The 26867-nt window shown below is 40.9% G+C and overlaps 3 protein-coding genes across 3 annotated transcripts; all 3 read left to right on the forward strand.

Moving 5' to 3' along the window:
* Positions 1–3431: 3431 nt before the first annotated feature.
* Positions 3432–6835, forward strand: LOC128471023 (keratin, type I cytoskeletal 47 kDa-like). The gene is made up of 8 exons (XM_053452869.1): positions 3432–3990; positions 4385–4467; positions 4731–4887; positions 5204–5365; positions 5484–5609; positions 5846–6063; positions 6243–6340; positions 6594–6835. The coding sequence occupies exons 1-8, from the start codon at positions 3499–3501 to the stop codon at positions 6692–6694; spliced, it is 1437 nt and encodes a 478-aa protein (XP_053308844.1). The 5' UTR covers positions 3432–3498; the 3' UTR covers positions 6695–6835.
* Positions 6836–10524: 3689 nt separating this feature from the next.
* LOC128471022 (keratin, type I cytoskeletal 47 kDa-like) lies at positions 10525–16884 on the forward strand. The gene is made up of 8 exons (XM_053452868.1): positions 10525–11168; positions 11718–11800; positions 12353–12509; positions 13280–13441; positions 13713–13838; positions 13934–14145; positions 14837–15010; positions 16474–16884. Exons 1-8 carry the CDS (start codon positions 10563–10565, stop codon positions 16487–16489), a joined length of 1536 nt encoding a protein of 511 aa, XP_053308843.1. The 5' UTR covers positions 10525–10562; the 3' UTR covers positions 16490–16884.
* A 4497-nt stretch (positions 16885–21381) lies between these two features.
* Positions 21382–25842, forward strand: LOC128471433 (keratin, type I cytoskeletal 47 kDa-like). The gene is made up of 9 exons (XM_053453373.1): positions 21382–21616; positions 21653–22067; positions 22540–22622; positions 22726–22882; positions 23556–23717; positions 24222–24347; positions 24824–25041; positions 25118–25182; positions 25616–25842. Exons 1-9 carry the CDS (start codon positions 21414–21416, stop codon positions 25711–25713), a joined length of 1527 nt encoding a protein of 508 aa, XP_053309348.1. The 5' UTR covers positions 21382–21413; the 3' UTR covers positions 25714–25842.
* The last annotated feature ends 1025 nt before the right edge of the window (positions 25843–26867 follow it).

Below are 26867 nucleotides of genomic sequence, written 5' to 3' on the forward strand. Positions count from 1 at the left end.
CACCCCTATTTTTGGGGGCCAAAATTACAAAAAAATATAACATAAAGTTATTGTACTGGCTGCCTGGGCATTATATGAATGTGATTGATGTTGGCTGCTAGCAATTGTTAGCAATCACACTCCTATCATGCTCAGGCAGCCAGTACATGCACATCACTTTCAGCCTCCCTGTTCCCCCTCCCTGTGCCCCCTACACACGGATCCATGCTAACATACATACATACATACATACATTTACTCCCCAAACTTTTTAAACATTTTAAAAAATTCATACAAAAAAACTCACAAAGTGAGTGTGCATTTTTTGTTGGTGAGGCTGCCTAGGACACCGGAGGGTCACTTTAAGAAGCTGAGATTAAAATTGATTCAGATTACACATCCCAAAATGAATCCTATGCAAGTATGGCCAGAACTGTTTGTATGTAGTGGGATTGTGTAGACACGTGCTTAACACTAAGATACAACGTAGCTTACTAAGGATCTTCTAAAAATGGCAACGAGGTCCACTCTACAAACAACATACCCAATGTAGACCATCTCTACACTTGTTTGGGACTTGTATCTGCTTCCTTTCTTTGTTACATGACAATAGGTAGGGTGAGTTATTGCTGGTTGGCAGAGTGAGCTGGTGACATTAACCCCTTAATGACAAAGCCAGTACACGTACGGGCTCAAAATGCACTGTTTTCAATGGGTTTAGAGACCGCCCATTGTCCTTAAGGGGTTAATGTCCTTACAAAACTTTATCCATTAGCCCAATTACTTCTTTTGGTACGGCACAAGTTTCTTTTATAAATCTCAACTGTCTACGTAAACTGCTAGACATGTAGGAACATTGTTACCCTGGACATACCTGGCATTAGGAATTCCTGTCATTTCTGATGGATGCCCCAAAGGTTTATTTTTGACCTTAGTGTCATGGAAGAGCATAAGGTCCTCATTGTTCTAATAGTATATGTTCCTGTGCATAGAGTTATTTATAAGAATTTAAAGACAGAATACTTTTTTTTTTTTTTTTTTTTTTTTTATAGTTACATTAAAAACTAAGATGTATACATTGTAATAATGACTGCTTGAGGTTAGAATTTCACCCAAAAAGCTCATTTTCATGAAGCCCCGCCATCCATTTAACTTACCGGGTGTCCCAGGAGGGACAAAACAGTTTTGGGTTTAGGTCTAGATAAAGGTTTGAAAATATATATATTTTTTTATATATTAAATACGTTTTTCTATTTTATTAATAAAAAATGATATCTTACAGATATGAATATGATGTCATGTCCCAGAGACCTGCACCATTAGGTCATGCGCATTCCACAAGGGAGGGAGCGTTAGTGGAGGGGTCTGCGCCAGCGGTTGCACAAACCATGCCATCCACACTATAGTATTTGGTGAAGGGGCCCAAGTGACAGCTGCTAAGGTCAGCCTGGACCCAGGAAAGCTACCCCTTTTGCCCCAATGTCCTGCCTCAAACCTTAATCAGTCCTTGGTCTATGTCTTATACCACCCGCTAAACCTCTGATCCTCTTCTTGTCAAATATACTCCCCTCGTGTAATTCTTTTAACCCCCTAAGGACAATGGGCTGTCCCTAAACCCATTGAAAACAATTGAAGATAAACGTGTAAATACCCTATAGTCTCCCTTCATTCCCTTTTCCCCATAAAACCCCTGATATGACTCCACATAACCCTTCCCTATGACTGCTCTTATTACTGTATATACCATCTACCCAAACCGCATTGTAAAGCTCCTTATATTGCCTCCTTCTCTGTCTGTTTCAACAATATTACACATATTACACAATATTATCTAATGCCTGTGAAAGGAGAAAAGTCAGCCTTAAGCCTTCGGAGCGAAACAACGGCCTCCGTGGATTAGTGGACAATGCTGAATCCCCTGACTGTGTAACCTGTATTGCCGGTACAACCAGGCCGTCCGTTCTCCATGTAATAATTTAAATTCCAGAAACCTTTGGGGTAGCCCAGAGGGTGATAACATTCTAACAAGTTCTCTGAAAGTGCATGCAATGATTACTCTTAAGTAATTGGCGGTACTTTTTTCCCGACCCTTAGCGTCCCTTAATAATATACATTAAATAAATGACTTTTCTGTACATGTTACTAGAGTGCATAGTTCAACGTCTATGGATACCATATCTAGCAAAAGAAAGAGGAAAAACAATCTTAGTTCCAATGGGTGTTACATTGTGGGGTATACATATATCGTCATTATAGATTCATTAAAGCTGTAGGGGGAAAAACCAATGCCTTATATTTAGAAGAAGCTGCAGCTCCAGGCCTGGAAGGCAATGCCATTTTGTTCTTGTAGCATTTTCATGGACTGGCTCCTTCATGAGAGATAGATCTGGTATTTACATTAATACATGGAGAACGGACGACCTTGTTGTACCAGCAATACAGGTAACACAGTCAGGGGATTCAGCATTGTCCTCTAATCCATGGAGGCCGTTGTCTCCTTTCACGGGCATTAGATAATATTGTGTAATATATATCACAGTTAGGAGTTATTGTTGAAATGGATATAGAGGGAGGCAATATATGGAGCCTTACAATGCCTTACTATGGGCCGATGGTAAATATAGTTTGAAAGGGTTATGTGGAGTTTGATGGGGCAAGTAATCAAAAACTAGAGGATCAAAGGCTTAGGGGGTGGTAGATAAAGGGAAACGCCGTTCAGCTCAAACGGAAGAGGTTAATGCAGAGAGGAAATTTAAACATACATGAAACAGGTGTAAGACCAAGCACTAATTAAGGTTTGAGGCAGGGCAGTGGGGCAAAACAGGGTGCCATCCTGGGCCAAGTCTTAACTTAGGGCCATAGTAGCTGTTTCTTGGGTCCCCTGAGCAAATACCATAGTGTTAAGGTCTGCGCGACCGCTGGTACAGACCTTGTGATGTGTGAATGACCTAATGGTACAGGATTCTGGGGCGTGACATCATGTCCTGGCACCCAGCAACAGGTGCCACGCAGGGAAGCAGAAAGGTTTAGCGAACACCACATCCACTGTGTTATCCGTATCCGCAATTCCCGGTCATTAATAAAATAGTTTTATGTGTCCACATTCATCTTACATCAATACTTCTTCAAATTAGGAGATTTGCAGTGGAAAAAACTGCACATTTTCACACTGGAGTCGCCTTAAGCAGAGTAAAGGTTTTAAACATGATATGACAGACCCCAGGCAAGGTGATTGTTGGGGGAAGGGTGTTTTTTAAGACCAATGGAATTTGCCTCTCCCAGTTTCTAACCAACATATGACAAACAGCCTGAAGGCAACATAACTTCTGTAATTATGGACTGATTTTTGAGATACTTACTGCAACAGGTGCTGACCTTGGGGAAAGTATTTTTCCCTGGGGGATGTCCATTTTGTAACTGAAACACCCACTGCTAGTATAAATATGGGATGACTACATCGATCTTCATCCACACTCAACCTTCTTCACTGTCTGTGTCAGTGACAGTCCTGCAATAAATATGACTTCCTATCGTGCAAGCTCAGTTAAACTCCAAAGCAGCTCCTTCGGGTCAAGCTCCGGTGGTAGCTATGGAGGCAGCATTGGTGGTGGCTATGGAGGCAGCATTGGTGGTGGCTATGGAGGCAGCATTGGTGGTGGCTATGGAGGCAGCATTGGTGGTGGCTATGGATCCAACGTTAGCAGCGGCTATGGAGGAGGCTTTGGTGGTGGAGCAAGCAGCGGGTTCTCCGTCAGCTCTAGCAGTGGTTTTGGGGGGGCATCAGTTAGCAGCGGCTTTGGAGGTTTTTCCGGAAACGACAAACAAACAATGCAGAACCTGAATGACCGTCTGGCATCTTATCTGGATAAAGTGAGAGCCTTGGAGGCAGCTAACGGTGATCTGGAGCTGAAGATCCGAGAGTGGTACGAGAAGCAGCTTGCTGTGGGTGCCTCTGCAAGTGGCAAAGATTACAGCAAGTACTTTGAAATCATCCAGGATTTGAGGAACAAGGTACCGTTCACTTCTTGTTTTTTTTTTTAACGTTTACTACTATTTCAATGTTTTGTAATAATGAATCCATAATTCAAGCATCCTTGATATATAATATATATAGTTTCTCCACAAAAATGTCAGGAAAAGTAAGGAGAATATTACAGGCACTAAAGGTTTTAGATATCTAAGATTAGATTGAATAAACTATCCACCTTGATTGGCTTTTATTATTGATGTACCGATGTTCTCTGGAGTAAACTTACTTGGAAATCAATTTGAAAGCACATTTATCTGTTAACATTGTAAGATAATGCATATTTTAGCAGTGCACAAGACCTTAATGAAGATGATGTCAAATACCTAAACTTGCATGGTATGTTTGCTCACAATAACCTTCTATCTTCTTTTCTAGATTCTTTCTGCCACTATTGACAACTCCAGAGTTGTTTTGCAAATTGACAACGCAAGATTGGCTGCTGACGATTTCAGGCTGAAGTAAGTACACAAGACCAAAATAAAAGGGAAAAAAGAACAAATAGATGGATGCCATAGTAACATAAGTAACAAAAGGTTACAATAATATAATAAATAAGATGCTATGCCTTGTGATAGATTTATTCTCTGTGAATTCAATCCAGCCCAAAGTTTCCAGAGGGAAGTAGGATTTTAAAAGTATCCTTACAATTCGGTTAGATGGTTTACATTTATACCGCCTAGTTGAAAATCTGTGCTTCCTCTAATCATTTGTTCTTATTAAGGTATGAGAACGAGCTGGCTCTCCGCCAGAGCGTTGAGTCTGATATCAACGGACTCCGCAAAGTCCTGGATGAGCTGACCCTGACCAGAGGTGACCTGGAGCTCCAGATTGAGGGCCTGTCCGAAGAGCTGGCTTACCTCAAGAAGAACCACGAAGAGGTGAGGCTCAAGAATAGAGGTTATCAGATATATTCTGTTTCTTCAGACAGACAGCATTGTCATGGGCCGGGTGTAACCCCCAACAACGAAAATAAATGACCCTAGTTAAGATGTACTTAGCAATGATGCTCCAGATATCATAACTTGACATGTAAGAGTCCATTTTCCTCTGAAACACATTTCTAATGTAGCTTGTATGGTCTTTATTGATCACATGGAGTTATTGCAAGCCCCTAGAAATTGGTGGTGTCATGTTCCCAATGTTAACGTTCCGTGCAATATACTAAACACCGCATGATATGGTTTCATTTCCCAGGAGATAAGCATTGCAAAGGGCAGTGCCGCTGGCCAAGTGAATGTAGAAATGGACGCTGCTCCAGGTGTGGATCTGACCAAGCTTCTGAATGATATGAGGGCAGATTACGAAGTCCTGGCTGAAAAGAACCGCAGAGACGCAGAGGCATGGTTCAACCAAAAGGTGAGATGCTTACTTATGGCCTCTTCTTCTATAGCCATAGCTTTGTTCTTTAGGAGAATAACTACTTCAGGTTTTGCACCCATTCTCATTCCTAGTCCTCCATCCTGTATCATTTCAGAGCGGTGAACTGAAGAAGGAAATTTCAGCCGGTGTGCAACAGGTGCAGACAAGCAAGACCGAAATCTCTGACTTGAGGCGCACTCTTCAATCCTTGGAAATTGAGCTCCAGTCTCAACTGGCAATGGTAGGTCAATTGTGCCAGTGGCAGAGATGTATACATTGATGTGTTCTGCAGAACTGGATCCCATTATACATCAAGAAATATGTGCAACTAAATGTTATGTTTACTAGATTTGGTAAGATCCTTACAAGATTCTACCAGAAAGTTCCTGACACCAATATCTTATCTGCTGGACTGTATGTGAACACCTTAAAAGTCTATATTGATACTAATCTGTTTTTTTTTCTACCTAATTCTAGAAAAAATCCCTTGAAGACACTCTTGGCGAGACAGAATGCAGATATGGAGCTCAGCTTCAACAGCTCCAAATCACCATAAGCAACCTAGAAGAACAGTTGATCCAGCTCAGGTCTGACATGGAAAGACAGAACTTGGAGTATCAGCGGCTCCTAGACATCAAGACCCGGCTAGAGATGGAAATTGAAACATACCGCCGGCTGCTGGAGGGAGAGCTGGGGTAAGAATAATGACTCATGGTCATGGGCATAATAAAAACAATGTCCATACGTCGCCTAGCCTTATTAGACTGAAATCTCACAGGGAGGTTATCGGTACTCTAAAAGTTGGTCTAATTTGAACTTCAATGAGATTTTTTTAACAACATAAATGATGAAAAATGTACTTGTTTTTCAACAGCCAATCCTCCTTCTCCGTTAGCAAGTCCTCATCCTCCTCATTGTCTACCAGCAAGGTTTCTACACAGTCAACAACATCCTCTGTAGACTCAAAGAAAGGTAAGACTGGGCCTTTACTTGTTTTTATCAACATGGAAGTCTTAACTCAGCCAAAGCATTGATGTTAGGTCCAAATAAATATAGTTAAATCACATCACTTGCGATGTGATACCTGTCAAAAAAAATCACTTGGTGTGTGCGTTCACTTCTACATATCTTTTCAAAAATGTCCCCAACCTTGCATTGTCTTATCGCCCATGGGAAAGGGGAAAAAGGGGAATTTCCATCATCTTAACATTTTTTTCCATTTTAGATCCAACCAAAACCAGAAAGGTGAAGACCATTGTTGAGGAAGTCGTAGACGGAAAGGTTGTTTCATCCAAGGTAGAAGAGATTGAAGAAAACGTGAACTAAACTTAAATGAAGAATCAGAACACAGAAGGGACTGCATTCTTTCAGAGTCTTCCAAACAACCATAACCTCATTTGCATGGAAGATTTTTAAAAAAAATGTGATTCTTATCTGTTTCAATAAATACATTTCTGCAACTTTTAACTAATGTGTCTTTCCTGTAATCCAGTATCAATTTTTAGTTTTATCTACAGCGCTCCATGACACCTACTACTAGTACTACTACTACTACTACTACTACTACTACTACACTCAAATGTAATATTATATTATTTAAAAACTACATATAAAATAAATATTGGGAATTAAATCCACTAGACGACAAAGAAAGTTTAACCAATGTTGATCTGGATATAGTAGCCTTATTTTTTTGGCATCACGGAATACAGAATACTACATTGAGGATACAGAAGCTTCAGTTCCACTGACTATTCTAAAACGATTTGTGTGGTTAACCTATAATTAATATTACCTAACATCATGACATAAAAACCATTCTTGGATTTGGATGTTAAAAACATGGTCATTTTATCAGCCTGTGTCAACAAATATTTCAACCCAACTATTTTACAATCGGTTCCGTATAACTACATGTCCCTACTTTCTTGGAACGAGCCGGGAAGGAATGTGATTTCAGTCAAAAGTGGTAATTACAAAAATGAAATGTTTCAGAGTTTGTTTACATTTGAAGCGCCTTATCAACCAGAAGATATAAGTAAACCGATGAAGATTATTTCTGTTACTCCCAAGCCCCAGGGCCTTCTTTCATCTTAGAAAACATGGAATGCAACATAAGACAGAAATGTAGCTATTTACAGAAAATAGTTACATTCTTAGTCATTTATTTGAAGTTCCTTGATATGATGTTATGTGTTAGGTATTCAGGGTTACCCTAAATCAAAAGGGAAAGGGAGCCCCCAAAAGTACACCTTAATCTCGGCAGAAGAACGGTACTGAGAATAAATTTGGGGCATTTGAAGTCTGCATCCTCCACGCAATATAAAAAAATTATATGTATCCAATATAGGTTTGTTAGAATTCTAATATTCCAATAATACTGCGATACATTAAAATAATATAATAATATAGTTATTATATTAGGATATTTAATTTAGATGAACACGGTATATTGCTCCATGAATTTAATGAGTTAAGGAAACATTTCAGGACTTGGGAGGATGAGTATGAGTTTGTCTGACATTGTGATCATTGGCAGTGGAGGTTCAAGGGGTGGCAGCCCATCTATCACCAGCTAAGGGCGAAAAACCCTATCTGATGCTCAGTGGGCCAGTGATAAGGAAGACATCTAATCTCTAAAACAGTCCCGTTTACACTATGAAGGACTGTACTGAGCCTGATAGTATTCTCTAACCAGTGCTGTGCATCCTTCTGAGAAGTCACTACAAAGGACAACACCTGGGACTGCGTTTCTGGGTCAGGCCTAAGGCAGAGCACAACCTAAACATACCTCTGGTGAAGTGAGCCCCGGAATATAGGATGGGTTAGAGACGGGCCCAGTCTGGCACACTGGAAATTTGACCGGTGGGCCTCTGCTCGACAGCACTCAATACTCACCATATATGGGGTTCTGCACTCACTCGAGTGGTGCCATGTGCAGCCACCATGAGTTTAGTGTGTGGTCGCACGTATCCAGCTGGCTGCCATACTGCCATGTTTGGGAGCCATTGGCTTTAAAGTGCCAGGGCCACATAGTCATCCCCAGTCCGACCCTGGCAGTCAATGCAGATACTCCTATATTTGTGCATTTTGGTAAAAAACCTTTGTAAAAAAATACCTTATTATAATAGTAGGCCAAAGCGGGCTTCAGCATCTGTTGGCGGAAGAAATGGGAGTCTAGCAATAGCAACAAGAGTACTCTCAAATTAAAGTTGTATTTTTTTATAAATAATCCATCACAATTTTAAGAAATATTATATCATTTACAGAGAAAACGGTCTTCGTAGCACAATGTGGGAAAGTAAGCAAAAAAGTTTCAGGATCTGACATTTCAAATACTGTGTTTGGCAAAAATTAGCATTGTCCTGATCCCCATCCAACCAGTTTGGTTTCACAATAGCATCAAAATGTATCGGCAGTTGCCACCGGCTGCTCCTAAATTCGATCACTGAAATTAAAATCTGGTTACATGTAAACTTGGCAGCATCTGCGCTTTTATATTGTTGTAAATAGGAAGAAATTTATTCAAAAGAACACTGAAACTAATTAATCATGCGCGTCTGTATAATTAGTTATTGTAGTAGTAAATCACATCTGTGCTGAAATATCTGATCAATGTGTTGCAATCTCACTACGCACCGGTCCATTATTTATTTTAACTAAATTACACCTTAAAATAATAAAATGCAAGCCTGGAGCAGAAGTCAAACTTGTATTGTCACTTTTGCAGAGGTAGAATTCATTGAAAGGACAAGGGACATTACCACGGAGGGGTGGAATCTTCCTCCTTCCCATATCTAACACAAAAGCACACAAACACCAATACATACACATAGACAAACACACACACATACTCATCCCATAGTCTAACGTACACTACCCTCCAAACGTTTGGGGTCACTGAGAATTTTCCTTGTTTTTGGAAGGAAAGCTAATTTTGGCTATTAAAATAACATGAAACGGATCGGAAATACAGCGCAGACATTGTTAGTCCCATCACCATTCCTGTGTTCCAACGGCACGTTGTGTTTGCTAATCCAAGTTAAAGTTTAAAAGGCTAATTAACTGTTAGAAGACCCTTTTGTCAACATAACTTAGCAATGTCCTTGTCCTTTCAATGGTAGTGTACACTCACTCTAACACCCCAGTCTAACATACACATATTCACTCTAACACCACAGTCTAACATACACATATTCACTCTAACACCCCAGTGTAAGACACAGAAAGAGCCCATTCATGATGTACATGATGACCTGTTAATACATACAATGTAGTGGACTCATGTGAGACTACAGGTATAAAGGGTCTTCAGGTATAGTTCCAAATATTTAATGAGACACTACAGCCATCATTAGCACTTGAATGCATGATAGAGTTGGTGCCTTTAGATGTTCATGGTTCCCACTTGGACAAGTGGACAATTCTGCAGAATAATCCCAAATGCATTCGTCCTTTCCCCCCACACATCTACTTCATGGTAATCTCACTGATCTAACACTGGCCGCATAGGGATGAGATCCCTATCAAATGTCTCGGACTACATTGGGGGAATTGCTCTGCAGAGCTGGAGCTGCAGCTTCTACCAAAGGTAAGCCATTTTTTAATATTATTTTTGCTAGTTTAGTGAGTACATATTAAAATAATCACAAATTATTTTAACACACATTCATTGTTCAGGGTCCAGCCCGGGACACTGGAGTGTCCTTTTAAATCAGTGCACCCTAGGGGACCTCCTTTCCAGCCTTCTTCTGAAAATCAGACTCTGTTTTTTTGTAGACCCTTTAGAAATTGTAGAGCTTGCACATGTGTCCATCTGCCTTCACATAAGCTATGAGATAACACGGTTATGGGTACGCAGTTTCAAAGTGCTAGGGGTTACGGCAAAGAGGTTTACACAGGGATGCAAAGCTAATCAATTACACAACGATATGCTTACATCATCAAAATAATGACAGGCTTGCTTCATTGTATCTAACTCCCACCCTAATCATTAACTATAATTTATTCAGCAGGTACTGATGAACTGGGCTGGGAATAGCATTCTGCTGTCAAAAGAAACCTATCTATCATATCTATCAATGTGGCACACCCTATTTCTTCTGTATAAAATTATTATAAATCCAGGCGACTGGGCTTATTGCACGATCATTATTTCCACTCTTTTGGGAAGGCGCTACATTGCTTTGGTAAAATGTCGGTTCGTTCTTCCAGGGTATCAAGCCAAAAGGTTGTTGGTGGTAGCAGTAGCGGCTATTCCTCTCGTAGAAGCGGCGCTAGTGTAAATTTTGGCGGTGGGTCTTGTGGAAACCAGAATTGGTATAATGCCCAAGGAGGTGGTCCTGGTTTTAACGTTGGTGGTGGCCAAGACATGGCTTATGGTGGAGGAGGTTTTGGTGGCGTTGTAGGAGGAGGTTATGGTGGTAATGCAGGTGGAGGTTGGGGTGGCGCAGGTGGAGCTTTTGGTGGTGGTGCAGGTGGAGCTTTTGGTGGTGGTGCAGGTGGGGGTTTTGATCAATTTGGTGGTGGCTTTTATGGAGGAGGAGGAGGAGGAGGAGGAGGAGATGGTGCATTTGGTGGAAGAGAGGGCCTTTTTTCTGCAAGTGAAAAAGAAACAATGCGAAACCTAAATGATCGCTTGGCGGCATACCTGGACAAAGTGCGTGCTCTGGAAGCGGCAAATGCTGACCTTGAAGCAAAAATTAAGGAATGGTACGAGAAGAATCGTCCAGGAACCACTACATTAGAGAAAAATGACTATAGTAAATACTTTGAAACTATTAAAGAACTTCAAACCCAGGTAACTAAATTATCTATTGTGCAAAAGATGAAATTCTAAATGCCAGCATTAACTGTACCAGTTACAAAACTGTGATACTTTTCTTTTTTTAAAAATACCTAAATACCTATTACTTTAGACTTCCCTAGTGGCTGTACATGGAATTGCAAGTTTAAATACATAAAAGTAACAAAAACCTTTGTGCCTTGGTTGCAACACATACATTTGAAATGAGTAAACCTTGGCTATGCCTTCCTGATTCCCACTGAATTCACAAAATATATAGCTATGCGCAGGTAAAGTCATATATTCATAGATATAGTAAGTACATTTGATAATAAGGATTATGGAATTTCTCTTGTAATGTAATAGTTTGATATAGATGTTTTCATGCTTTGCAACAGTGGAATTTACATGCCAAGAACATATGGGGATATGGTGTAGCATGAACCGAATAGTAAGGCGATATTCTGATATAATTAATGATAATATGATAATTCATGCGCTGGTGTAGTGTGTGAATTATCTGTAGTAGTGTGTGAATTATCTGTATGTGTTCAATTGTTCTAGATTCAAACGGTAACTGTTGAAAATGCCACTGTTATTCTGGAAATTGACAATGCCAGGCTGGCAGCCGATGACTTCAGGATTAAGTGAGTAATACAATAAAGAAAATGATTTATGTATATTGCACACAGAACTGTTTGATGTGGAGATGTCTCTTCTGACAGAGCAGGTTCTTTTGTTGACATAAGGAGCGCAGAGAGATAGGGAGAGTGAAGTACATAGCATGAGCCTCATCGACAACTGAAAACAGGACTAGACTTGTCCTTAAACCAAAAATCTTGCTCCTTGATCTCTTTCTCCACAAGTCTAGCAGTGAAACCTGTGACACACGGCGGAGATTTTTAACATCTAGTGTCTCGGTACAAGGTCACTTATCATTTCAGGGTCCTAGCTTTCTGTGTGATGCCACATATGTCCTATGTACGTTGAGGAGTCTGCCTAAGCATTACCCAGGCACACAGCAGAGAGCACAGGGCTTTTCAATCAGGAACTCTTCTATTTTCCCTAATCTCACATCACTCAATCAAGCTGTTTCAATAACCAATACTATGAAATGCTATTTGCTTGCTTGAATATAATTTCATTTTATCTCTTTCATTCTGTCTGGGAATAAATACCACTTGATGGATGGAAATCAGGTGGGAGAATGAACTGCATCTGCGCCAGAATGTAGAGGCGGATATTAATGGACTTCGCAAGGTCCTTGATGAGCTGACTCTGACCAACAGTGACTTGGAGTCACAGGTTGAAAGCCTGACCGAGGAGTTGGATTATCTCAAGAAGAATCATGAGGAGGTACTTACACCAGTCCCAGGCCATTGATACATTCCCCTAAAGCTCTATCGGGATGGCCAATGTTTCATGTATGAATGTATGCACCAAACTCTTCTTTATATGGAGCATTGTATGGGGTTGGAATGAGTGTTAGAATAGTTATAAATCAGTTATTACTTGGGTTTTATAGTCTAAATGGAAACATGTGGCCCAAGCCATATTAGTTGCATATTTAGGAAAACCAAAACTAAATATTGTTTTTTCAACCTCCTTAAATGATGTACCTGCTGCACATACACCATTAATTTATAACAAAATGCCAATGTTCTTATCCATTGGGCGGCCAGTAGGTAACGACCAACATGGGTTTTTTGTATATTCTTAAACTATACCATAAAACACCATAGTGCCCAAAGATATGTTTTATAATTTTATCATTTCAATGATATTCTTGAGTGGCTATATCTTTGATGGGGGTAGATATGAAACCAGAACTAGAACATACAACAAAAAGAACATTAAATAAAAAGAGATTAAAGATTTCAGCGCTGGATCCAAGGATCGGATTTGGTGCAGAACCAGAAGATACCAGAAGTTAATTGCAGGAAAATTGAATTTAATAAGCACTACTAACATGTTTCTTTTTTTTTTTAACTCATGTGGAACCAATATAGTGAGCCAGGTATTTGCATGTGGTTGTAGAAAAGCACCGATATTTCCAGTATCCAAGTAATGTGAATCATCCCATGGTTGAGTGAACCTATACCGTACGCATTCATTTTCTTGGTTAGGAAATGAAGTCTCAGCAGACCACCACGGTTGGCGACGTCAACGTCGAGATGGATGCCGCTCCTGGGAAAGACCTCACACAGATTCTCAATGAAATGAGAGCGGACTACGAAGCCATTGCTGAGAGGAACCGCCGCGCAGTAGAGGACGACTTTAAGAAAAGGGTAACAAAGTAACACTATAATCTCAGGGATATGTCATAAAGTGAAACATGCACATATCAATTAGGCTTGTTTCAATTCAACAATTTACAAAAAGTAGTTTAGGATCTACAACCTAATTTCTTTTTCCAAGTATATGTTACAGATATTGACCATAGCTCACATATCTATACAGCTCACACCATGTCTTCTGTTCTAATAGTCATGATGAATAAACGGTGGGTGCCTGTACAGTCAGCATGAACATTGTGTTGCTTCTTCTTCTACTCCTCAGAGTGAAAATGTAAAACAGGAGATTACGACAGGCGTGCAAACAATTCAGACCTCCAAAACAGAGGTTACTGATCTGAAGAGGGAACTCCAGCAACTAGAAATGGAGCTAACGTCTCAGTACGCCATGGTAAAGTGCTGAAGATAAATTATATTCAGTTTGCTTGAACAATAACAACGATAAAACTAAATCGAAAATCTATTAAAAATCTTTTTTTCAAATAGAAAAAATCTTTGGAGGAGCAGTTGGCATCAACCGAAGGAAACTACTGCATGCAATTATCACAACTCCAGAACCAAATCAGTATTTTAGAAGAGGAGCTGGCATCGCTGAAGAATGAGGTCGAGTGTCACAAATCAGAATACGAGCTGCTTCTGGAAATCAAGACCCGTCTGGAGCAAGAAATAGAGAAATACAAGCAGCTACTGGAAGGAGGGTAATGACACGAAACAAAATGTGGGGGGGAAACCATGGACCATAGAGAGATGAGTCATTGTTTGATAAATTCCCCCAAAAGTAGTTACCCATCCACAAGTTACAACAGAGCTGAACTATTGTTTGGCATCCCAAAAACACCCAAACACAACCTTTCCATGGATGTCAATAGATTTTAATCCATAAAACCTTACGAAGAAGCCTATAAAAGAAGGGTTGGCAAACACAATTGAAGGACGGCGGCTCCAGATGGAGCAAAAACAGCAATAAACTCATCACAAAAACCTACTTGTGCAAAAATAAGGATGCAAATGTTTTTTTTTATTTTGTGATGAGTTTATTGCTGTTTTTAGTGATATTGGATTACAACAAAATATATATTTTCCTACGTCATGCTGCCAATGGTGAATTTTTTTTGTCTTCCATCTATCTGGAGCTTCCGACCTTCAATTGTATTTTCTCAGTGAATTCAAGGGTAAATAAGGGGTTCTTGCTGTTTGGTCTGAGCACCCTTTGATGGATCTAGTATATGTGTACTTTTAATGCATGGCGATAATAAAGAGGTTCTCTAAAGAAGTCAAAAATCACATAGGTTGACAGCAGGGATAAATATAGAGGTGTAAAAGATCACCTTTTTGTATGGTTTGAACTGAATTGTAAAATATCTAATCCGCTTAAATCATGCCTTACAGGGATTCTCAGATCAGCGTTGGAACTGGGACAGGAGCCGGAACAGGATCCCGGTCACAAACCGGCAGTTCCAGTACTCAAGGCACAAGATCAGGAAGTAGCACAAGCCAAACTTCAACACGAGTCTCAAGCGCCCCCACCCAATCTCCCAGGAGCTACACAACTCAAAGCCCAAGGTCAGGAAGCTCAAGATCAGGAGATTTAGGCACTGCTGGTGCAACCACTGCCACTTCTGGTTCTTCTGTGTCTGTTGGTCAAAGGTCGGGTTCAACAGGTTCTGGAAGCGCAAGCTATGGTAGCCAAAGGTCTGGTGCATCAAGCGCTTCTGGCACTGGAAGTGCAGGCTACGGTGGCCAAAGGTCTGGTGCATCAGGTTCTGGAAATGCAGCCTCTGGTGGTCAAAGTTCTGGTGCATCAGATTCATCTGGCACTGGAAGTTCAGGAGGCCAACGCTCAAAACAAGGTGGTAAAGTGATCCACTCAGTAACATGAAACCCTATCATGATTCAACAAAGCCATCTCGATGATTATTAATCATAAATAAAAATCCATCTTGATCTTCTCTCCCTGAAAGAGAAACTTGGATCTGTAAGATGCAAGAGCAAAATCTTACATCACATATGTCAGTTCTCCAATAGGTTGATTGTGGCATGATGGGGGAAATCAGCAAAAGGAAAATTGAAAGAAACTTTTCAGGTTTCTTTTGTCTATTTTTGTCCATCAGAGCAAAGCTAGAAAAATATTCCATGCATAGCTTCATTTAGACATGGATATCGACCATTCTTCAGATGAGTTGGTTGAGGCACCACAGGCTCATCAGCGGGGGGAGAAGCAAGATCCAGGTTAGAGCCGCTAAAACACGGTCTTCTCTTCCATCATTGGGTCCTCATGTTTCCACAACGCCAACAAAGTAAATTGCCCTAATCAAAGCAAATGTAAAACCTGTACACGGCGTAAAAAAGTTTGTGAATCTGGTTCGCTAAGAGGTACTCAACCTGTAGATTCCCAGTCATCTCTCAATGACCCCTGCCTATTAAGATGGTACTCAATGTAAGGACTTAGCTATTTTTGCTCAACACAACGTACATGTACCTCATAACCAATAAGATCCATATTTAACCACTTAATGACAAAGCCCGTACATGTACAGGCTCAAAATGCATTGTTTTCAATGGGTTTAGGGACTGCCCATTGTCCTTAAGAGGTTAAAAAAATCCTCAGCTTCACTCCAATGGCATGTCAGCAAATTACAAAACAATGAAGTAATTTGGCTATTTGTTCAATCAAATTAGATTTTTTTTTTCCTTAATCATTTTTTATTGATTCAATATCTATATATTTCTTTCTCTACTATCTCTGATTTCGCCATTCGATTTCTTTACTGCATGAAATGGGAAATTTGGGAATGTGTCCAACAATCAGTTCGTTGTAATAAGCAAAACTGACTTAAATGGCATTTTTCGACTGAAACTTTATTATATAATACTTGAATCAGAAGACAAGGTGGAAGAATCCATTTAAGTTATTGGCCTTTGGGAGTCCCGGGATCGTTAATTGGCGCTGGTTGAATCATAGGAATTATTGAGCTCATTGACTAAAAATTGAACAATTACTAACCTTCATTTATTTTATTTTTCAGAACCGGTAAAATCTAGGAAGATTAAGATAATCAAAGAAACAATCATTGATGGGAAAACCATAGCCACCGAGATAGAGGAAAGCGAAGAATTGCTTGATTAAGAATGCACAATGCAATGGAAGAAGCATGGGAAAATATATTACGTCTTTTAGCTGCCTGCTATTGGTACTAGGGGTTTTTTTTTTCTCTTCCTTTTGGTGGATATAAACTTTATGTATAACTAAAAAAATATATCTTTTGCAATTCAATAAACCTTTTCTGATGCATGTTCAAAAAAGACTAATCATTGACAAGGTTGTTTCATGGTTCAAAACATGGCATTTAAGATTACGTATCTCACTCTGTCATAATGACCCAGTTATAATATTTAAAACCATTTTAAAATATTCTGAAATTGAAATACTTTGGCTAAGCAGGACGAACTGAAAAGGCAAAATTAACTGGTTAAAAAGAAAAACGCAACAGAATCTGGATTATGACAATATATATTATTATAATATACACTCACTGGCCACTTTATTAGGTACACCTGTTCATTTTCACGCACAACCATCTCTAGGGTTTACAGAGAATGGTCCGAAAAAGACCAGTTGCAAGTGAGCGGCAGTTGTGTGATGGAAATGCCTTGTTGATGTCAGGGGTCAGAGGAGAACGGGCAGACTGGTTCGGGATGACAGAAAAAGAACAGTAACTCAAATAACCAGAATCCCATCTCTTAATGCACAACTTGTCGAACCTTGAAGCAGATGGACTACAGCAGCAGAAGACCCCACCGGGTGCCACTCCTGTCAGCTAAGGAAACTGAGGCTACAATTCACACAGGCTCACCAAAATTGGACGATGGAAGACTGGAAAAACGTTGCCTGGTCTGATAAGTCTCGATTCCAACTACAACATTCAGAAAGCAGGGTTAGACTTTGGCATAAACAACATGAAAGCATGGGTCCATCCTGCCTTGTATCAACGGTTCAGACTGGTGGTGGTGGTGTAATGGTGTGGGGGACATTTTCTTGGTACACTTTGGGCCCCTTAGTACCAATTGAGCATCGTTTAAACGCAACAGTCTACCTGAGTATTGTTGCTGACCATGTCTATCCCTTTATGACCACAGTGTACCCATCTTCTGATGGCCGCTTCCAGCAGGATAATGCACCCTGTCACAAAGTTCACATCCTCTCCAACTGGTTTCTTGAACATGACAATGAGTTCACCGAACTCCAACGGCCTCCACAGTCACCGGATCTCAATCCAATACAGCACCTTTTGGATGTGGTGGAACGGGAGATTCGCATTAAGGATGTGCAGCCAACAAATCTGCAGCAACTGCGTGATGCCATCATATCCATATGGACCAAAATCTCTGAGGAATGTTTCCGGCACCTTGTAGAAAGTCTGCCACGAAGAATGAAGGCAGTTCTGAAGGCAAAAGGGGGTCCAACCTGGTACTAGCAAGGGGTACCTAATAAAGTGGCCAGTGAGTGTATATAAATGTGTTTGCTGAGCTTGGAAGCAACTATAACCAGGACAGCGGGACGTTCTTATGCAGAAGTTACTCTGCAAACTTTTTAGATGAAATGGTAATGATATGATATGATACGACTGATACAACGTAGAGCAAAACCTGAACAAGGAGAAACAAAATACAACAATGGAAGTAGGCCAATGGAAGGAGGCCTATAAAAAAACCTGAAGAGGATTATGGCTCATAAAGCATTATTAATTTTAACCTAGCTTCTGATGAGCCAAACACCTTTTCGGATCAGGTAATCGGATGCTGTCAGTGCAGGTCAGCAGGTAAACACAATGAGGAAGTATAAAAAAAAAAGTGTGTGCAAACAGGTGAGAAAGATGATGAGGGACGAATGAAACATGTTGGCTTGGATGCTCAAGAGACAGATGTATAGCAACCACCCCGCCTGACTGTTTGCAGATTGTTGATGTGAATAAACTGACAACGCTTGCAGAAGAGGACATATGGTGCTTATAGGAACAGCTTATTGAGATAAACTAATGATGTAGTTGACATTTGAATCAGGATACGGCTGGAGATATCTACATGCTGTATTTCTGGACTGAGAATGAGAAGCAGAATAAGAAAGAATGAGGAAAGTGCAAGGCCCTAGTGTTCTAGAACATGTCACTCGATATCAAAAGCCTAAGGGCAGATAGCAAAAATTCATAAGAATGAGATCAGCTGGAGCCGGTTTATGCTGTGGTATAAAGCAGGTCTTAAAGAAACAAAGGTAGATGATTTAAGCAGGTATTTGGAGAAAGGAGATACGATGGATGCCCGCTCCCGCAATCTGGGTGTTCCACTCCCGCCCGCTCCTGCCACATGTGTGGCCAATCACGCCAACCTCCTTACCTGAACTGCAGATTTCCCACGCAGTCCCGCAAGGCTGCCCTCGTGTTGCTCCCTCACAGCGTCTCTTCTCTTGCTCCGCCCAGGAACCCAGCGGAGTGACGGGAAGTGACGCCACATCACGTGACTCCGCTGGGTTCCTGGGCGGAACAAGAGAAGAGACTCTGTGAGGGAGCAACACGAAGGCAGCCTTACGGGACTGCGCGGGATTACCGGCAGGTACAGTGTCTGACCGCCCGCTCCCGCCTGCAACACCAGCAAGACCGCCCGCAGGTTTTTTGGCAGGACCCGCATCCCAATGCAAACCTCTAGTCTGTAAATTACCACACAAAGTGACGGCAGATAAGACCCATTCGGCCCATCCAGCCAATGAACAAATCGGCACCACGCGCTCCATGATGACACAATTATACAAACATGTTGACGCCATTGTTTATCATTTGCGGGGAAGTTCAACTTGCCGTATAAGTAATTGATTTATTGAGTATATAGGGTAGGCTGTCGCACAGCACCAAGAGAAGAGAGATTTTTTTATCAGTAAAAATATACATTAGAGGTAGGATAAAACGGGTCTGTCAATCACTGGAAATGTATAGGATCAAGTGACAGATAGGAAGCTGGTTTGTGTGGGGGAGGGGTTGCTACTTTCCTCCCATTTTCAGAAAAAAAAAAAAAAAAGCTGTGCTGGAATCTTTAAATTTCTTGCAATCACTTCTCAGACACATTAACCCTTTCCGAGTAGGACGTGTGCTTTCTCATCTGGAACTGAAGGGGTTTGGCCGTGCTTCAAAATCTTTTTGTTACCATAAGAACCGGGCAGGAAAATGTCCGCTTTTGGAATACCTTTGAGGTGTATTTGATGACTACGAGTTCTACGGGATTTCAGGGGTAAATCAAAGTTTTATACGTGTCATGAAAATCCCACACCTGTAATCTTACATGCAGAGCTGCATCCGTGACATGTGCCACTGGAATCTTTACATGCGGAAAACACGTTCTCCTTGCCTGATCATGTTAACAGCAAATGAAGCAGACGCCCATACCTCTGGATGCGGAAAGCACATGTAAATGTGAAACAGAAAAAAACGACGCCTAAAACAACTGTTTTCAGATAAAAAACCCTCAGAATATAAAATATAATTTTCAGATTACATAGCCAGTGTATTCCACCCCTTAAATACTAGAGAAGATGCACCGTAAAAAGACACGTGCCGACGATCAGATTTTATGAGAGGTCCACTTGCCAACTCGTCGTATACCCTTCCTCAGAGCCGAGGCTCCCCAAACACCCCCTGTTCCCCCTCACACTACATTTATTTATTCAGAACCATCGGATTTCGTAGCAATATTACAGTATGAGACAATAAAATGTTTAACAATGACAGTAAAACTGACAATTAATAGAAGGCACAATAAAATGAAGATATGTTGGTACAGAGAAGACGGCCCTGGTCTTGTGAGCTCTCAATCTATTGTCACCATCCTTTTGGCCTAGAGGCCTAGTGAGTCAAGTCTAGCTGGGCAGCAGTTCCTTCAGCTGCCCGATGGGCCGGAGATCTATGATAGTCCTGCCCTGATTCAGCCCTATATTGGCCGAGGTAAATACATCACTGACTCCAAAGTTACATTGATTGGCCACCACTGTCCATATGGCATTAAGGTATGATGTCATACCCAAGCACCTTAGGTCAATGATAAGGCTATATAAAGAGAGGAATGCAAAATGGTGCTACGCATTTATTGGAAAAATATTTTCACAAATATGGTCAACCTTGAGTAAGACCTTTGGGGCACCATGAATGAATGATGACACCATTGTAGAAGTAGCAAATCATAAAGAGCTATCTTTCAGAAGCGCAGGGCTCGATTCCTCCGCTAGACCACCATGGAGAACTTATTCACCACAAAGTAGATATACTATATTGAAGAAAACATAAGTGGGTGAGAGCAGGATACGTCACAACGTTGGGCCTAGGATGGAACTTAATTAATGCAAGGACTTTCTCGGTGCTCCGAGACTAAATATTTGTACTGTATTTATATTGTGTGATGCTGGTCATTTATGCTGCATTTATATACATTTTAGATCATTTTATATCTAAATATAATATTTTTCTATTCACTACATTCCGTGTGGTGATATGTTGCAGTACATAAGACGAATTTGTATATGAATCAAACACTCTACAGATGAACCCCCTCCGTGTCAGTAGGTGTATCTGTTTCTCTGGCCAAGATTCTGCCACTTTCAGTACATGAAATAGTGAGAAAGGCAAAAACGATATGTTACGGCAGGTTAAGAAAGGCTTAAACTGTTTAAATATAATAATGGTCTAAATTTACCCCGCCCGGATCCCTCGCTTTTGATTGAATAAATGTATCCCCAGGCTAAAATATTTGTGCAGATAGGAACGTATCAGAACTGAATAAATTACCGAAATGGGCACCAAATGATGATCTTGCATAACACTTGGAATTGATACACCCACTTGAGTATTGTATATAAAGGGGCATAAGTCTTAATATTTTGGCATTGCTCTATTCTCCCTTCAAGTCACTTTATTTCCTCGTGTCGGCAATGTCTGTTCGCTACTCGAGATCTGTAACTGGAGCCCCAAATGTGGGCTCCCTATCTGTCAGGAAATCTACGCAAAGCTTTCAGAGAGTAGGAAGCTCCGCTGGTGGAGGTGGAAGTGGGGGATATGGTGGTGGATATGGTGGTGGATATGGCGGTGGATTTGATGGTGGATTTGGGGATGGACGCGGCCTAGTAATGAATGGGTCCGCAGAAGAATGGGGTATTGCAAATGATTACAGAGGAGGTGGTTTTAGTGAGGCTTACTCCGCTGGAGGTGGTGGGGGTTATGGCGGTGGATTTGGTGGAGGATCTGGGGTAGAATTTGGTGGAGGTTCTGGAGTGAGGTTTGGTGGCGGTTCAGGTGGAGGATATGGTGGTGGTTTTGGTGAAGGACTTGGTGGGGGGTTTTCCATCGGTGGAGGTTATGGGGTTGGCGGAGGTGGTATTCTTGACACCAACGAAAAGCAAACAATGCAGAACCTTAATGACCGCTTAGCTAATTACCTGGACAAAGTGAGAGCTTTGGAAGAGGCTAACGCTGACCTGGAACGCAAAATCCGAGAGTGGTATGAGAAGCTACGTCAAACGTCTACTAGTGTGGGAGCCCCCGACTACAGCAAATATCAACCACTGATTGACGACCTCAGAGAAAAGGTAAGAGGGCAGTTTTACTAAGTAAGTTCAGGAGTTCTGAATCAAGAACTATAACTGAGTAAACCCATGCAAGCCTGTGATATACCTCTTGTGGTACTTCTGATGGGGCCAGTGGATAGTTACTTGATTTCAAATGTTAACAGTGCATGGTAGATAAGAAATAACTTTATGAGTACTTAATGAAACGTTTGTCCTGGACTAGAGGGAAATCAGTATCCAGATACTTGCTAGGACAATCTAGAAGTCATATTCTTTTTTCAGGAATGTTCCATGTTTCATACACAAATAATTTATTAAAAAACTGTTACACTAATTATATTTTGGTATTGTGAGGTACCACCTTGTAGGTTATCATTTAGGAAAACGCTTAAAGATGTACAACCACATAGATCCAATTTTAAATGTTATATGAACAAGCCTGTTAGGTGCTACAACATGGATATTTGTCAATCTGTCCTGGCCTGTTCTTTAGATCCTAAATGCTACCGTTGAAAATGCCAAGCTCATTCTACAAATTGACAACGCCAGGCTGGCAGCTGATGATTTCCGACTGAAGTGAGTGACTCTTAAAATAATAATGTTTCTTTAGGGGGTATTTGGGGTCAGGGTAGCACCTGATAACGCATGTCCTCATGTCTGGCCATGCCGTGTTTCACAGGTATGAGAATGAGCTGACTCTTCGCCAGACTGTGGAGGCTGATATTAATGGTCTGCGTCGGGTCCTGGATGAGCTGACCCTCTCTAAATCTGATCTGGAGTTCCAGATAGAGTCCCTGAACGAGGAACTGATTTATTTGAAGAAGAACCACCAGGAGGTAAGACTACTTAGAAGCTTAGGTCAGTAGAGGGTTAGAAGGTCAGTAATGACTCACCTTGCTTGGATTCTATTAAAAAAACAGAGGTTGACCATATGTAATCAAATGAAGCAATTAATAACGTATCTACATATCATAACAATTAAATATATGCTTGAACTCAAATGCAACGAGCCAAGCCTCTACACACAACCACAAAACGTGAACGTGTTCCTATCTGGTCATTGGAAATGTAGTAGATCCTGTATGTAACTACAGTAAGTTTCACTCCAAGCAAGAGACCTATGGCAAGGAGCAATGGCTTAGGGGTTGTAGAGGTATACTGTAGAGGTTCATGAAACTGCCCTCCAGCAGAGCTGGTGCATGCTAGAGTTAAAAGGAAAAGCGAAGAAAAATAAAAAAAAATTAAAGTCCCATTTTGTAATTAAATATTTAGTTTTTGTCCTGTAAGGTTTGCCACAAAAATGTTTCTAAATGAGGTGTTTCTAAAGCATAGTAGTAACCAAGTGTTTGCAGAATGGGCTTGCCACACACAGTCCTGGTATCGACAACAGACAGGTGACAGATTAGATCGACATGTCTTCTGCAGCTATATAGTCAATAACGTCCATCACATACGTATTTGAACATCTCTTCTCCTTTAATAAGCTGAGTTTGCCCTCTTGCGATTCAGGAAATGGCATCCCTCACCGGAGGACCAGCCGGCCAACTTACCGTTGAGATGAACGCAGCCCCGGGTATCGATCTCATGAAATATATCAACGAAATGAGGGAGCAATACGAGGCCATTGCTGAGAAGAACAGAAGGGAGGCAGAAGCCCGGTTTCTCGAGCAAGTAAGGACTTCTTCGCGGATAGAACACAATATGGGACAACAGATGTCCCATTGGCGGGTGGTCATTATTGTATGAAAACCTCTACGTAGAGTCTAAAAACACACAGAGAAGAACTTTGCAAATCAGCACTGCCAGATTATTAGATTTTCTTTAAATAGCATGGAACTGGGTTATTGACATTGTGCCTACGACCTGGTGTATCTACAGCCAGCGAAGATGGAATTGGAGAGAACCTATGAACTGACCACGAGACTTCACAAGTATTGACTCTTTAGGTTACTCACAAAGAGTTATCCTTTATTGCTAACATAAGAGATAGATCTGGCAGAATATATTAGACAATACACATACAATTTGTAAAATTATTGTTATTTGTGAAGGTGTTTAAGAAGATTGTGCTTTTTGGCTAATTGTTCTTGTGAGTAATTAGAATTAGACTTGCCTGAAACTGGAACTTTTCAGTAGCGTTTAGTAATTTGTGGAAATCCGTTGTTATCGTTTTAGACCAAAGAACTGACGACACAGATCACAACAGGAGTGGCTCAGGTGCAGTCTTCAAGCACCGAGATCACAGAACTGAAACGTACTCTTCAAGGGTTGGAGATCGAGCTGCAGTCCCAGCTGGCCATGGTACATCTTAGATGGAAAATACATTTGTAGCTAATTCATGTTTTTTATTTCAATACAATTACATTTTGATCCCCCAAAAAAGGCATTTAAAATGGGTAATACACATTTTTTGGTGTATTTTCCTTGCCATGCATTAACTGGGTTGTCTATTATGGCAAGAGACTGTCTGGATCTGTTGGTCTTGGGCAGGACTGGAATTGTACATCGGGCAGTATGTCTTCTATATGTATGATGGGCTGTTATGGGTTTGCCCATCAGCTGAATGTAGTGCTCAGATAATGAAATCTAGACCATAGTTACAATGTAGACTTAGGATTCAAAGAGAAATAAACTACTTGGATGCTATTAGTATAGAAGACTTGGACATTCCATTTTGGAACTCTAGTCAGATACCTACACATAGCTTTTTATACAAATACATAATATATATTTATATAGACCTATAGCTAAGAAAGGCTGACATTTTTTTATATCAGAAAAGGTCCCTGGAGTCCACCCTGGCCGAAACAGAGGGTCGATACTGCGTACAGTTAAGCCAAATACAGAACACAATCAGTGGAGTCGAAGAGCAGCTGGCCCAACTCAGATGTGATATGGAAAACCAGAGTGATGAGTACAAGCGGCTCCTAGACATCAAAACCCGACTAGAGAAGGAGATTGAAACATACCGCAAACTTCTGGATGGAGAAGGAGGGTAAGGAGAGTGGCCTGCCAAAAATCGCATGTGTTCCTTAAGTGATAATACTCATGTTATGTATCTGCTGTTATAGTGCAATTTCATCCGGGATATCCTACGGCGGAAAGTCCCCAGCCCATTCGGTGGATTCGTCAAAAGGTAGTAATCAAGACTGTATAGTTCACTTACCTGCAGAGCGGGAGTTGGTGTCATCAAAAAGTATTCAAGCTCTTCCTAGAATATGTTATTTTATGCATAACCATGCGTTCTACCATTTTGAGACACTTGGTGTCTCTGGTAACGTTGATGGAATAATGGAACTCAATAGTTCTTTTGATATATTTATTTGATTTGCAAACTTTTTTGGGGGGCATTCTTTAAAATGCCTGGGCAAAGGGTTAGATGTTCAGATTTCATACTGTGCCTTAAGCAGAATTTGTCTATACTATGTACATAGCTTGAGATTTCAGTAAAGGAGAACCAATATGGCGTTCCACATCCATTTATCGGGAACCCATATGGTGAGGTTCACATATGAAATCAAAGTGTTAACTCTAACAATGACATCTTGCTCTTCTTGCATGTCTTGCAGATCCGAACAAAAGCATGAGAGTTAGGACGGTTATTGAGGAGGTGCAAGACGGGAAGGTTGTCTCAAGCACCACGAAAGAAGTTAGGCAGAAATACTAGAAGATGCCACCAAGAATCTTTGAAAGTTCTGCTTTTCTATAAATTCTACACGGAACATTAATGCCTTCAAGTTCTCGTTCTTCACTGAAATATTGCTCCTTTTTTTTCAATAAACTTCAAGCATTCGAATCTGGTGGTAGTCGTTATTCAACCTATAATCCACCATAATAATCATGAATGTATTCAGGTTGTTCAAATTTCGGTTCAGATACCCGGCCATGCTTTAGCTTCAACCCACTGAGACTATCCTGCAATTTAAGCCCTGGGTACTTTCAATGAGGCACACGTGGGGTAGGTGGGGTGTTTAACCCTGAAAATCTGGGAGGACATACACCAAAACGAGGAATGAGCACACACTCAGCAAATACTATTCAAAAGCCATGAATATTTGGGATTCCATCAAACTAAATGGCCATATATTGCTACATGAAAGATGGAGTACTTTAGTGCGTGGCCGCTGGTGACGCCATAAAAACGTGATGTCTGGACGCACATACGTCAATGGGCAAACACTGGTCTAAAATGCCAGGGCCCCAGTCATCCCTGCTTGATCCCATCAATTGACCAGTATAAACCTGTATTGTGCTTGGCATTCCATGGCCAACCCTTGACATTCCATGGCCAACCCTTGACATTCCATGGCCAACCCTTGACATTCCATGGCCAGCCCTTGACATTCCATGGCCAGGTCTGCACTACATGTTATGAAAGAAGGCAAGAGTCCTGGCAGATCGGGTAAGTATGGGGTGCCATCAACCACCCGCCCACCGGGCATTTGCTCTGTGTTCCGGATAGCCAGCCTGGCTCTCAGAACAAAGTTCTCAGGCGAAGGTTGAATTAAATAATATATGCCACCGCTTAATAAAAACATGGAAAATGACAGCTAAGAAGACACACTTGTCCCTCCTTCTGAAAAGACCAGATATTTTTAAATCACGTTTCAGCCTTTCACGCACTTTGTACCTTTTCTTAAGCCTTGTTGTAGGTGGTTTCACCGGTCTTCTAATAGAGTATTTTGTTACAGTTCCAGGAAGCACCTAATGGATAAGTGGAATGACAAGGGGTGCCTTATATAAAACAAATGCATTGTGCAGTACAGCAAGCGATTTAATGCAAACCTTAATTATATATTCTCCATAAGTGTCTGGCTCCTC

This window comes from Spea bombifrons, chromosome 13 (assembly GCF_027358695.1).
Source record: "Spea bombifrons isolate aSpeBom1 chromosome 13, aSpeBom1.2.pri, whole genome shotgun sequence".
Classification (NCBI taxonomy): Eukaryota; Metazoa; Chordata; class Amphibia; order Anura; family Pelobatidae; genus Spea; species Spea bombifrons.

Excerpts from the sequence above, each read along its gene's own strand:
- LOC128471023 (XM_053452869.1), top strand. The coding sequence starts at position 3,499 with ATGACTTCCTATCGTGCAAGCTCAGTTAAACTCCAAAGCAGCTCCTTC. Across the intron at positions 4,888-5,203 it reads TCAAGAAGAACCACGAAGAG|GAGATAAGCATTGCAAAGGG; the intron begins GTGAGGCTCAAG and ends TTCATTTCCCAG. Across the intron at positions 5,366-5,483 it reads AGGCATGGTTCAACCAAAAG|AGCGGTGAACTGAAGAAGGA; the intron begins GTGAGATGCTTA and ends GTATCATTTCAG.
- LOC128471022 (XM_053452868.1), top strand. The coding sequence starts at position 10,563 with ATGTCGGTTCGTTCTTCCAGGGTATCAAGCCAAAAGGTTGTTGGTGGT. Across the intron at positions 11,801-12,352 it reads GCCGATGACTTCAGGATTAA|GTGGGAGAATGAACTGCATC; the intron begins GTGAGTAATACA and ends GATGGAAATCAG. Across the intron at positions 12,510-13,279 it reads TCAAGAAGAATCATGAGGAG|GAAATGAAGTCTCAGCAGAC; the intron begins GTACTTACACCA and ends TTTCTTGGTTAG.
- LOC128471433 (XM_053453373.1), top strand. The coding sequence starts at position 21,414 with ATGTCTGTTCGCTACTCGAGATCTGTAACTGGAGCCCCAAATGTGGGC. Across the intron at positions 21,617-21,652 it reads CGCGGCCTAGTAATGAATGG|AGGAGGTGGTTTTAGTGAGG; the intron begins GTCCGCAGAAGA and ends AAATGATTACAG. Across the intron at positions 25,042-25,117 it reads CTTCTGGATGGAGAAGGAGG|TGCAATTTCATCCGGGATAT; the intron begins GTAAGGAGAGTG and ends CTGCTGTTATAG.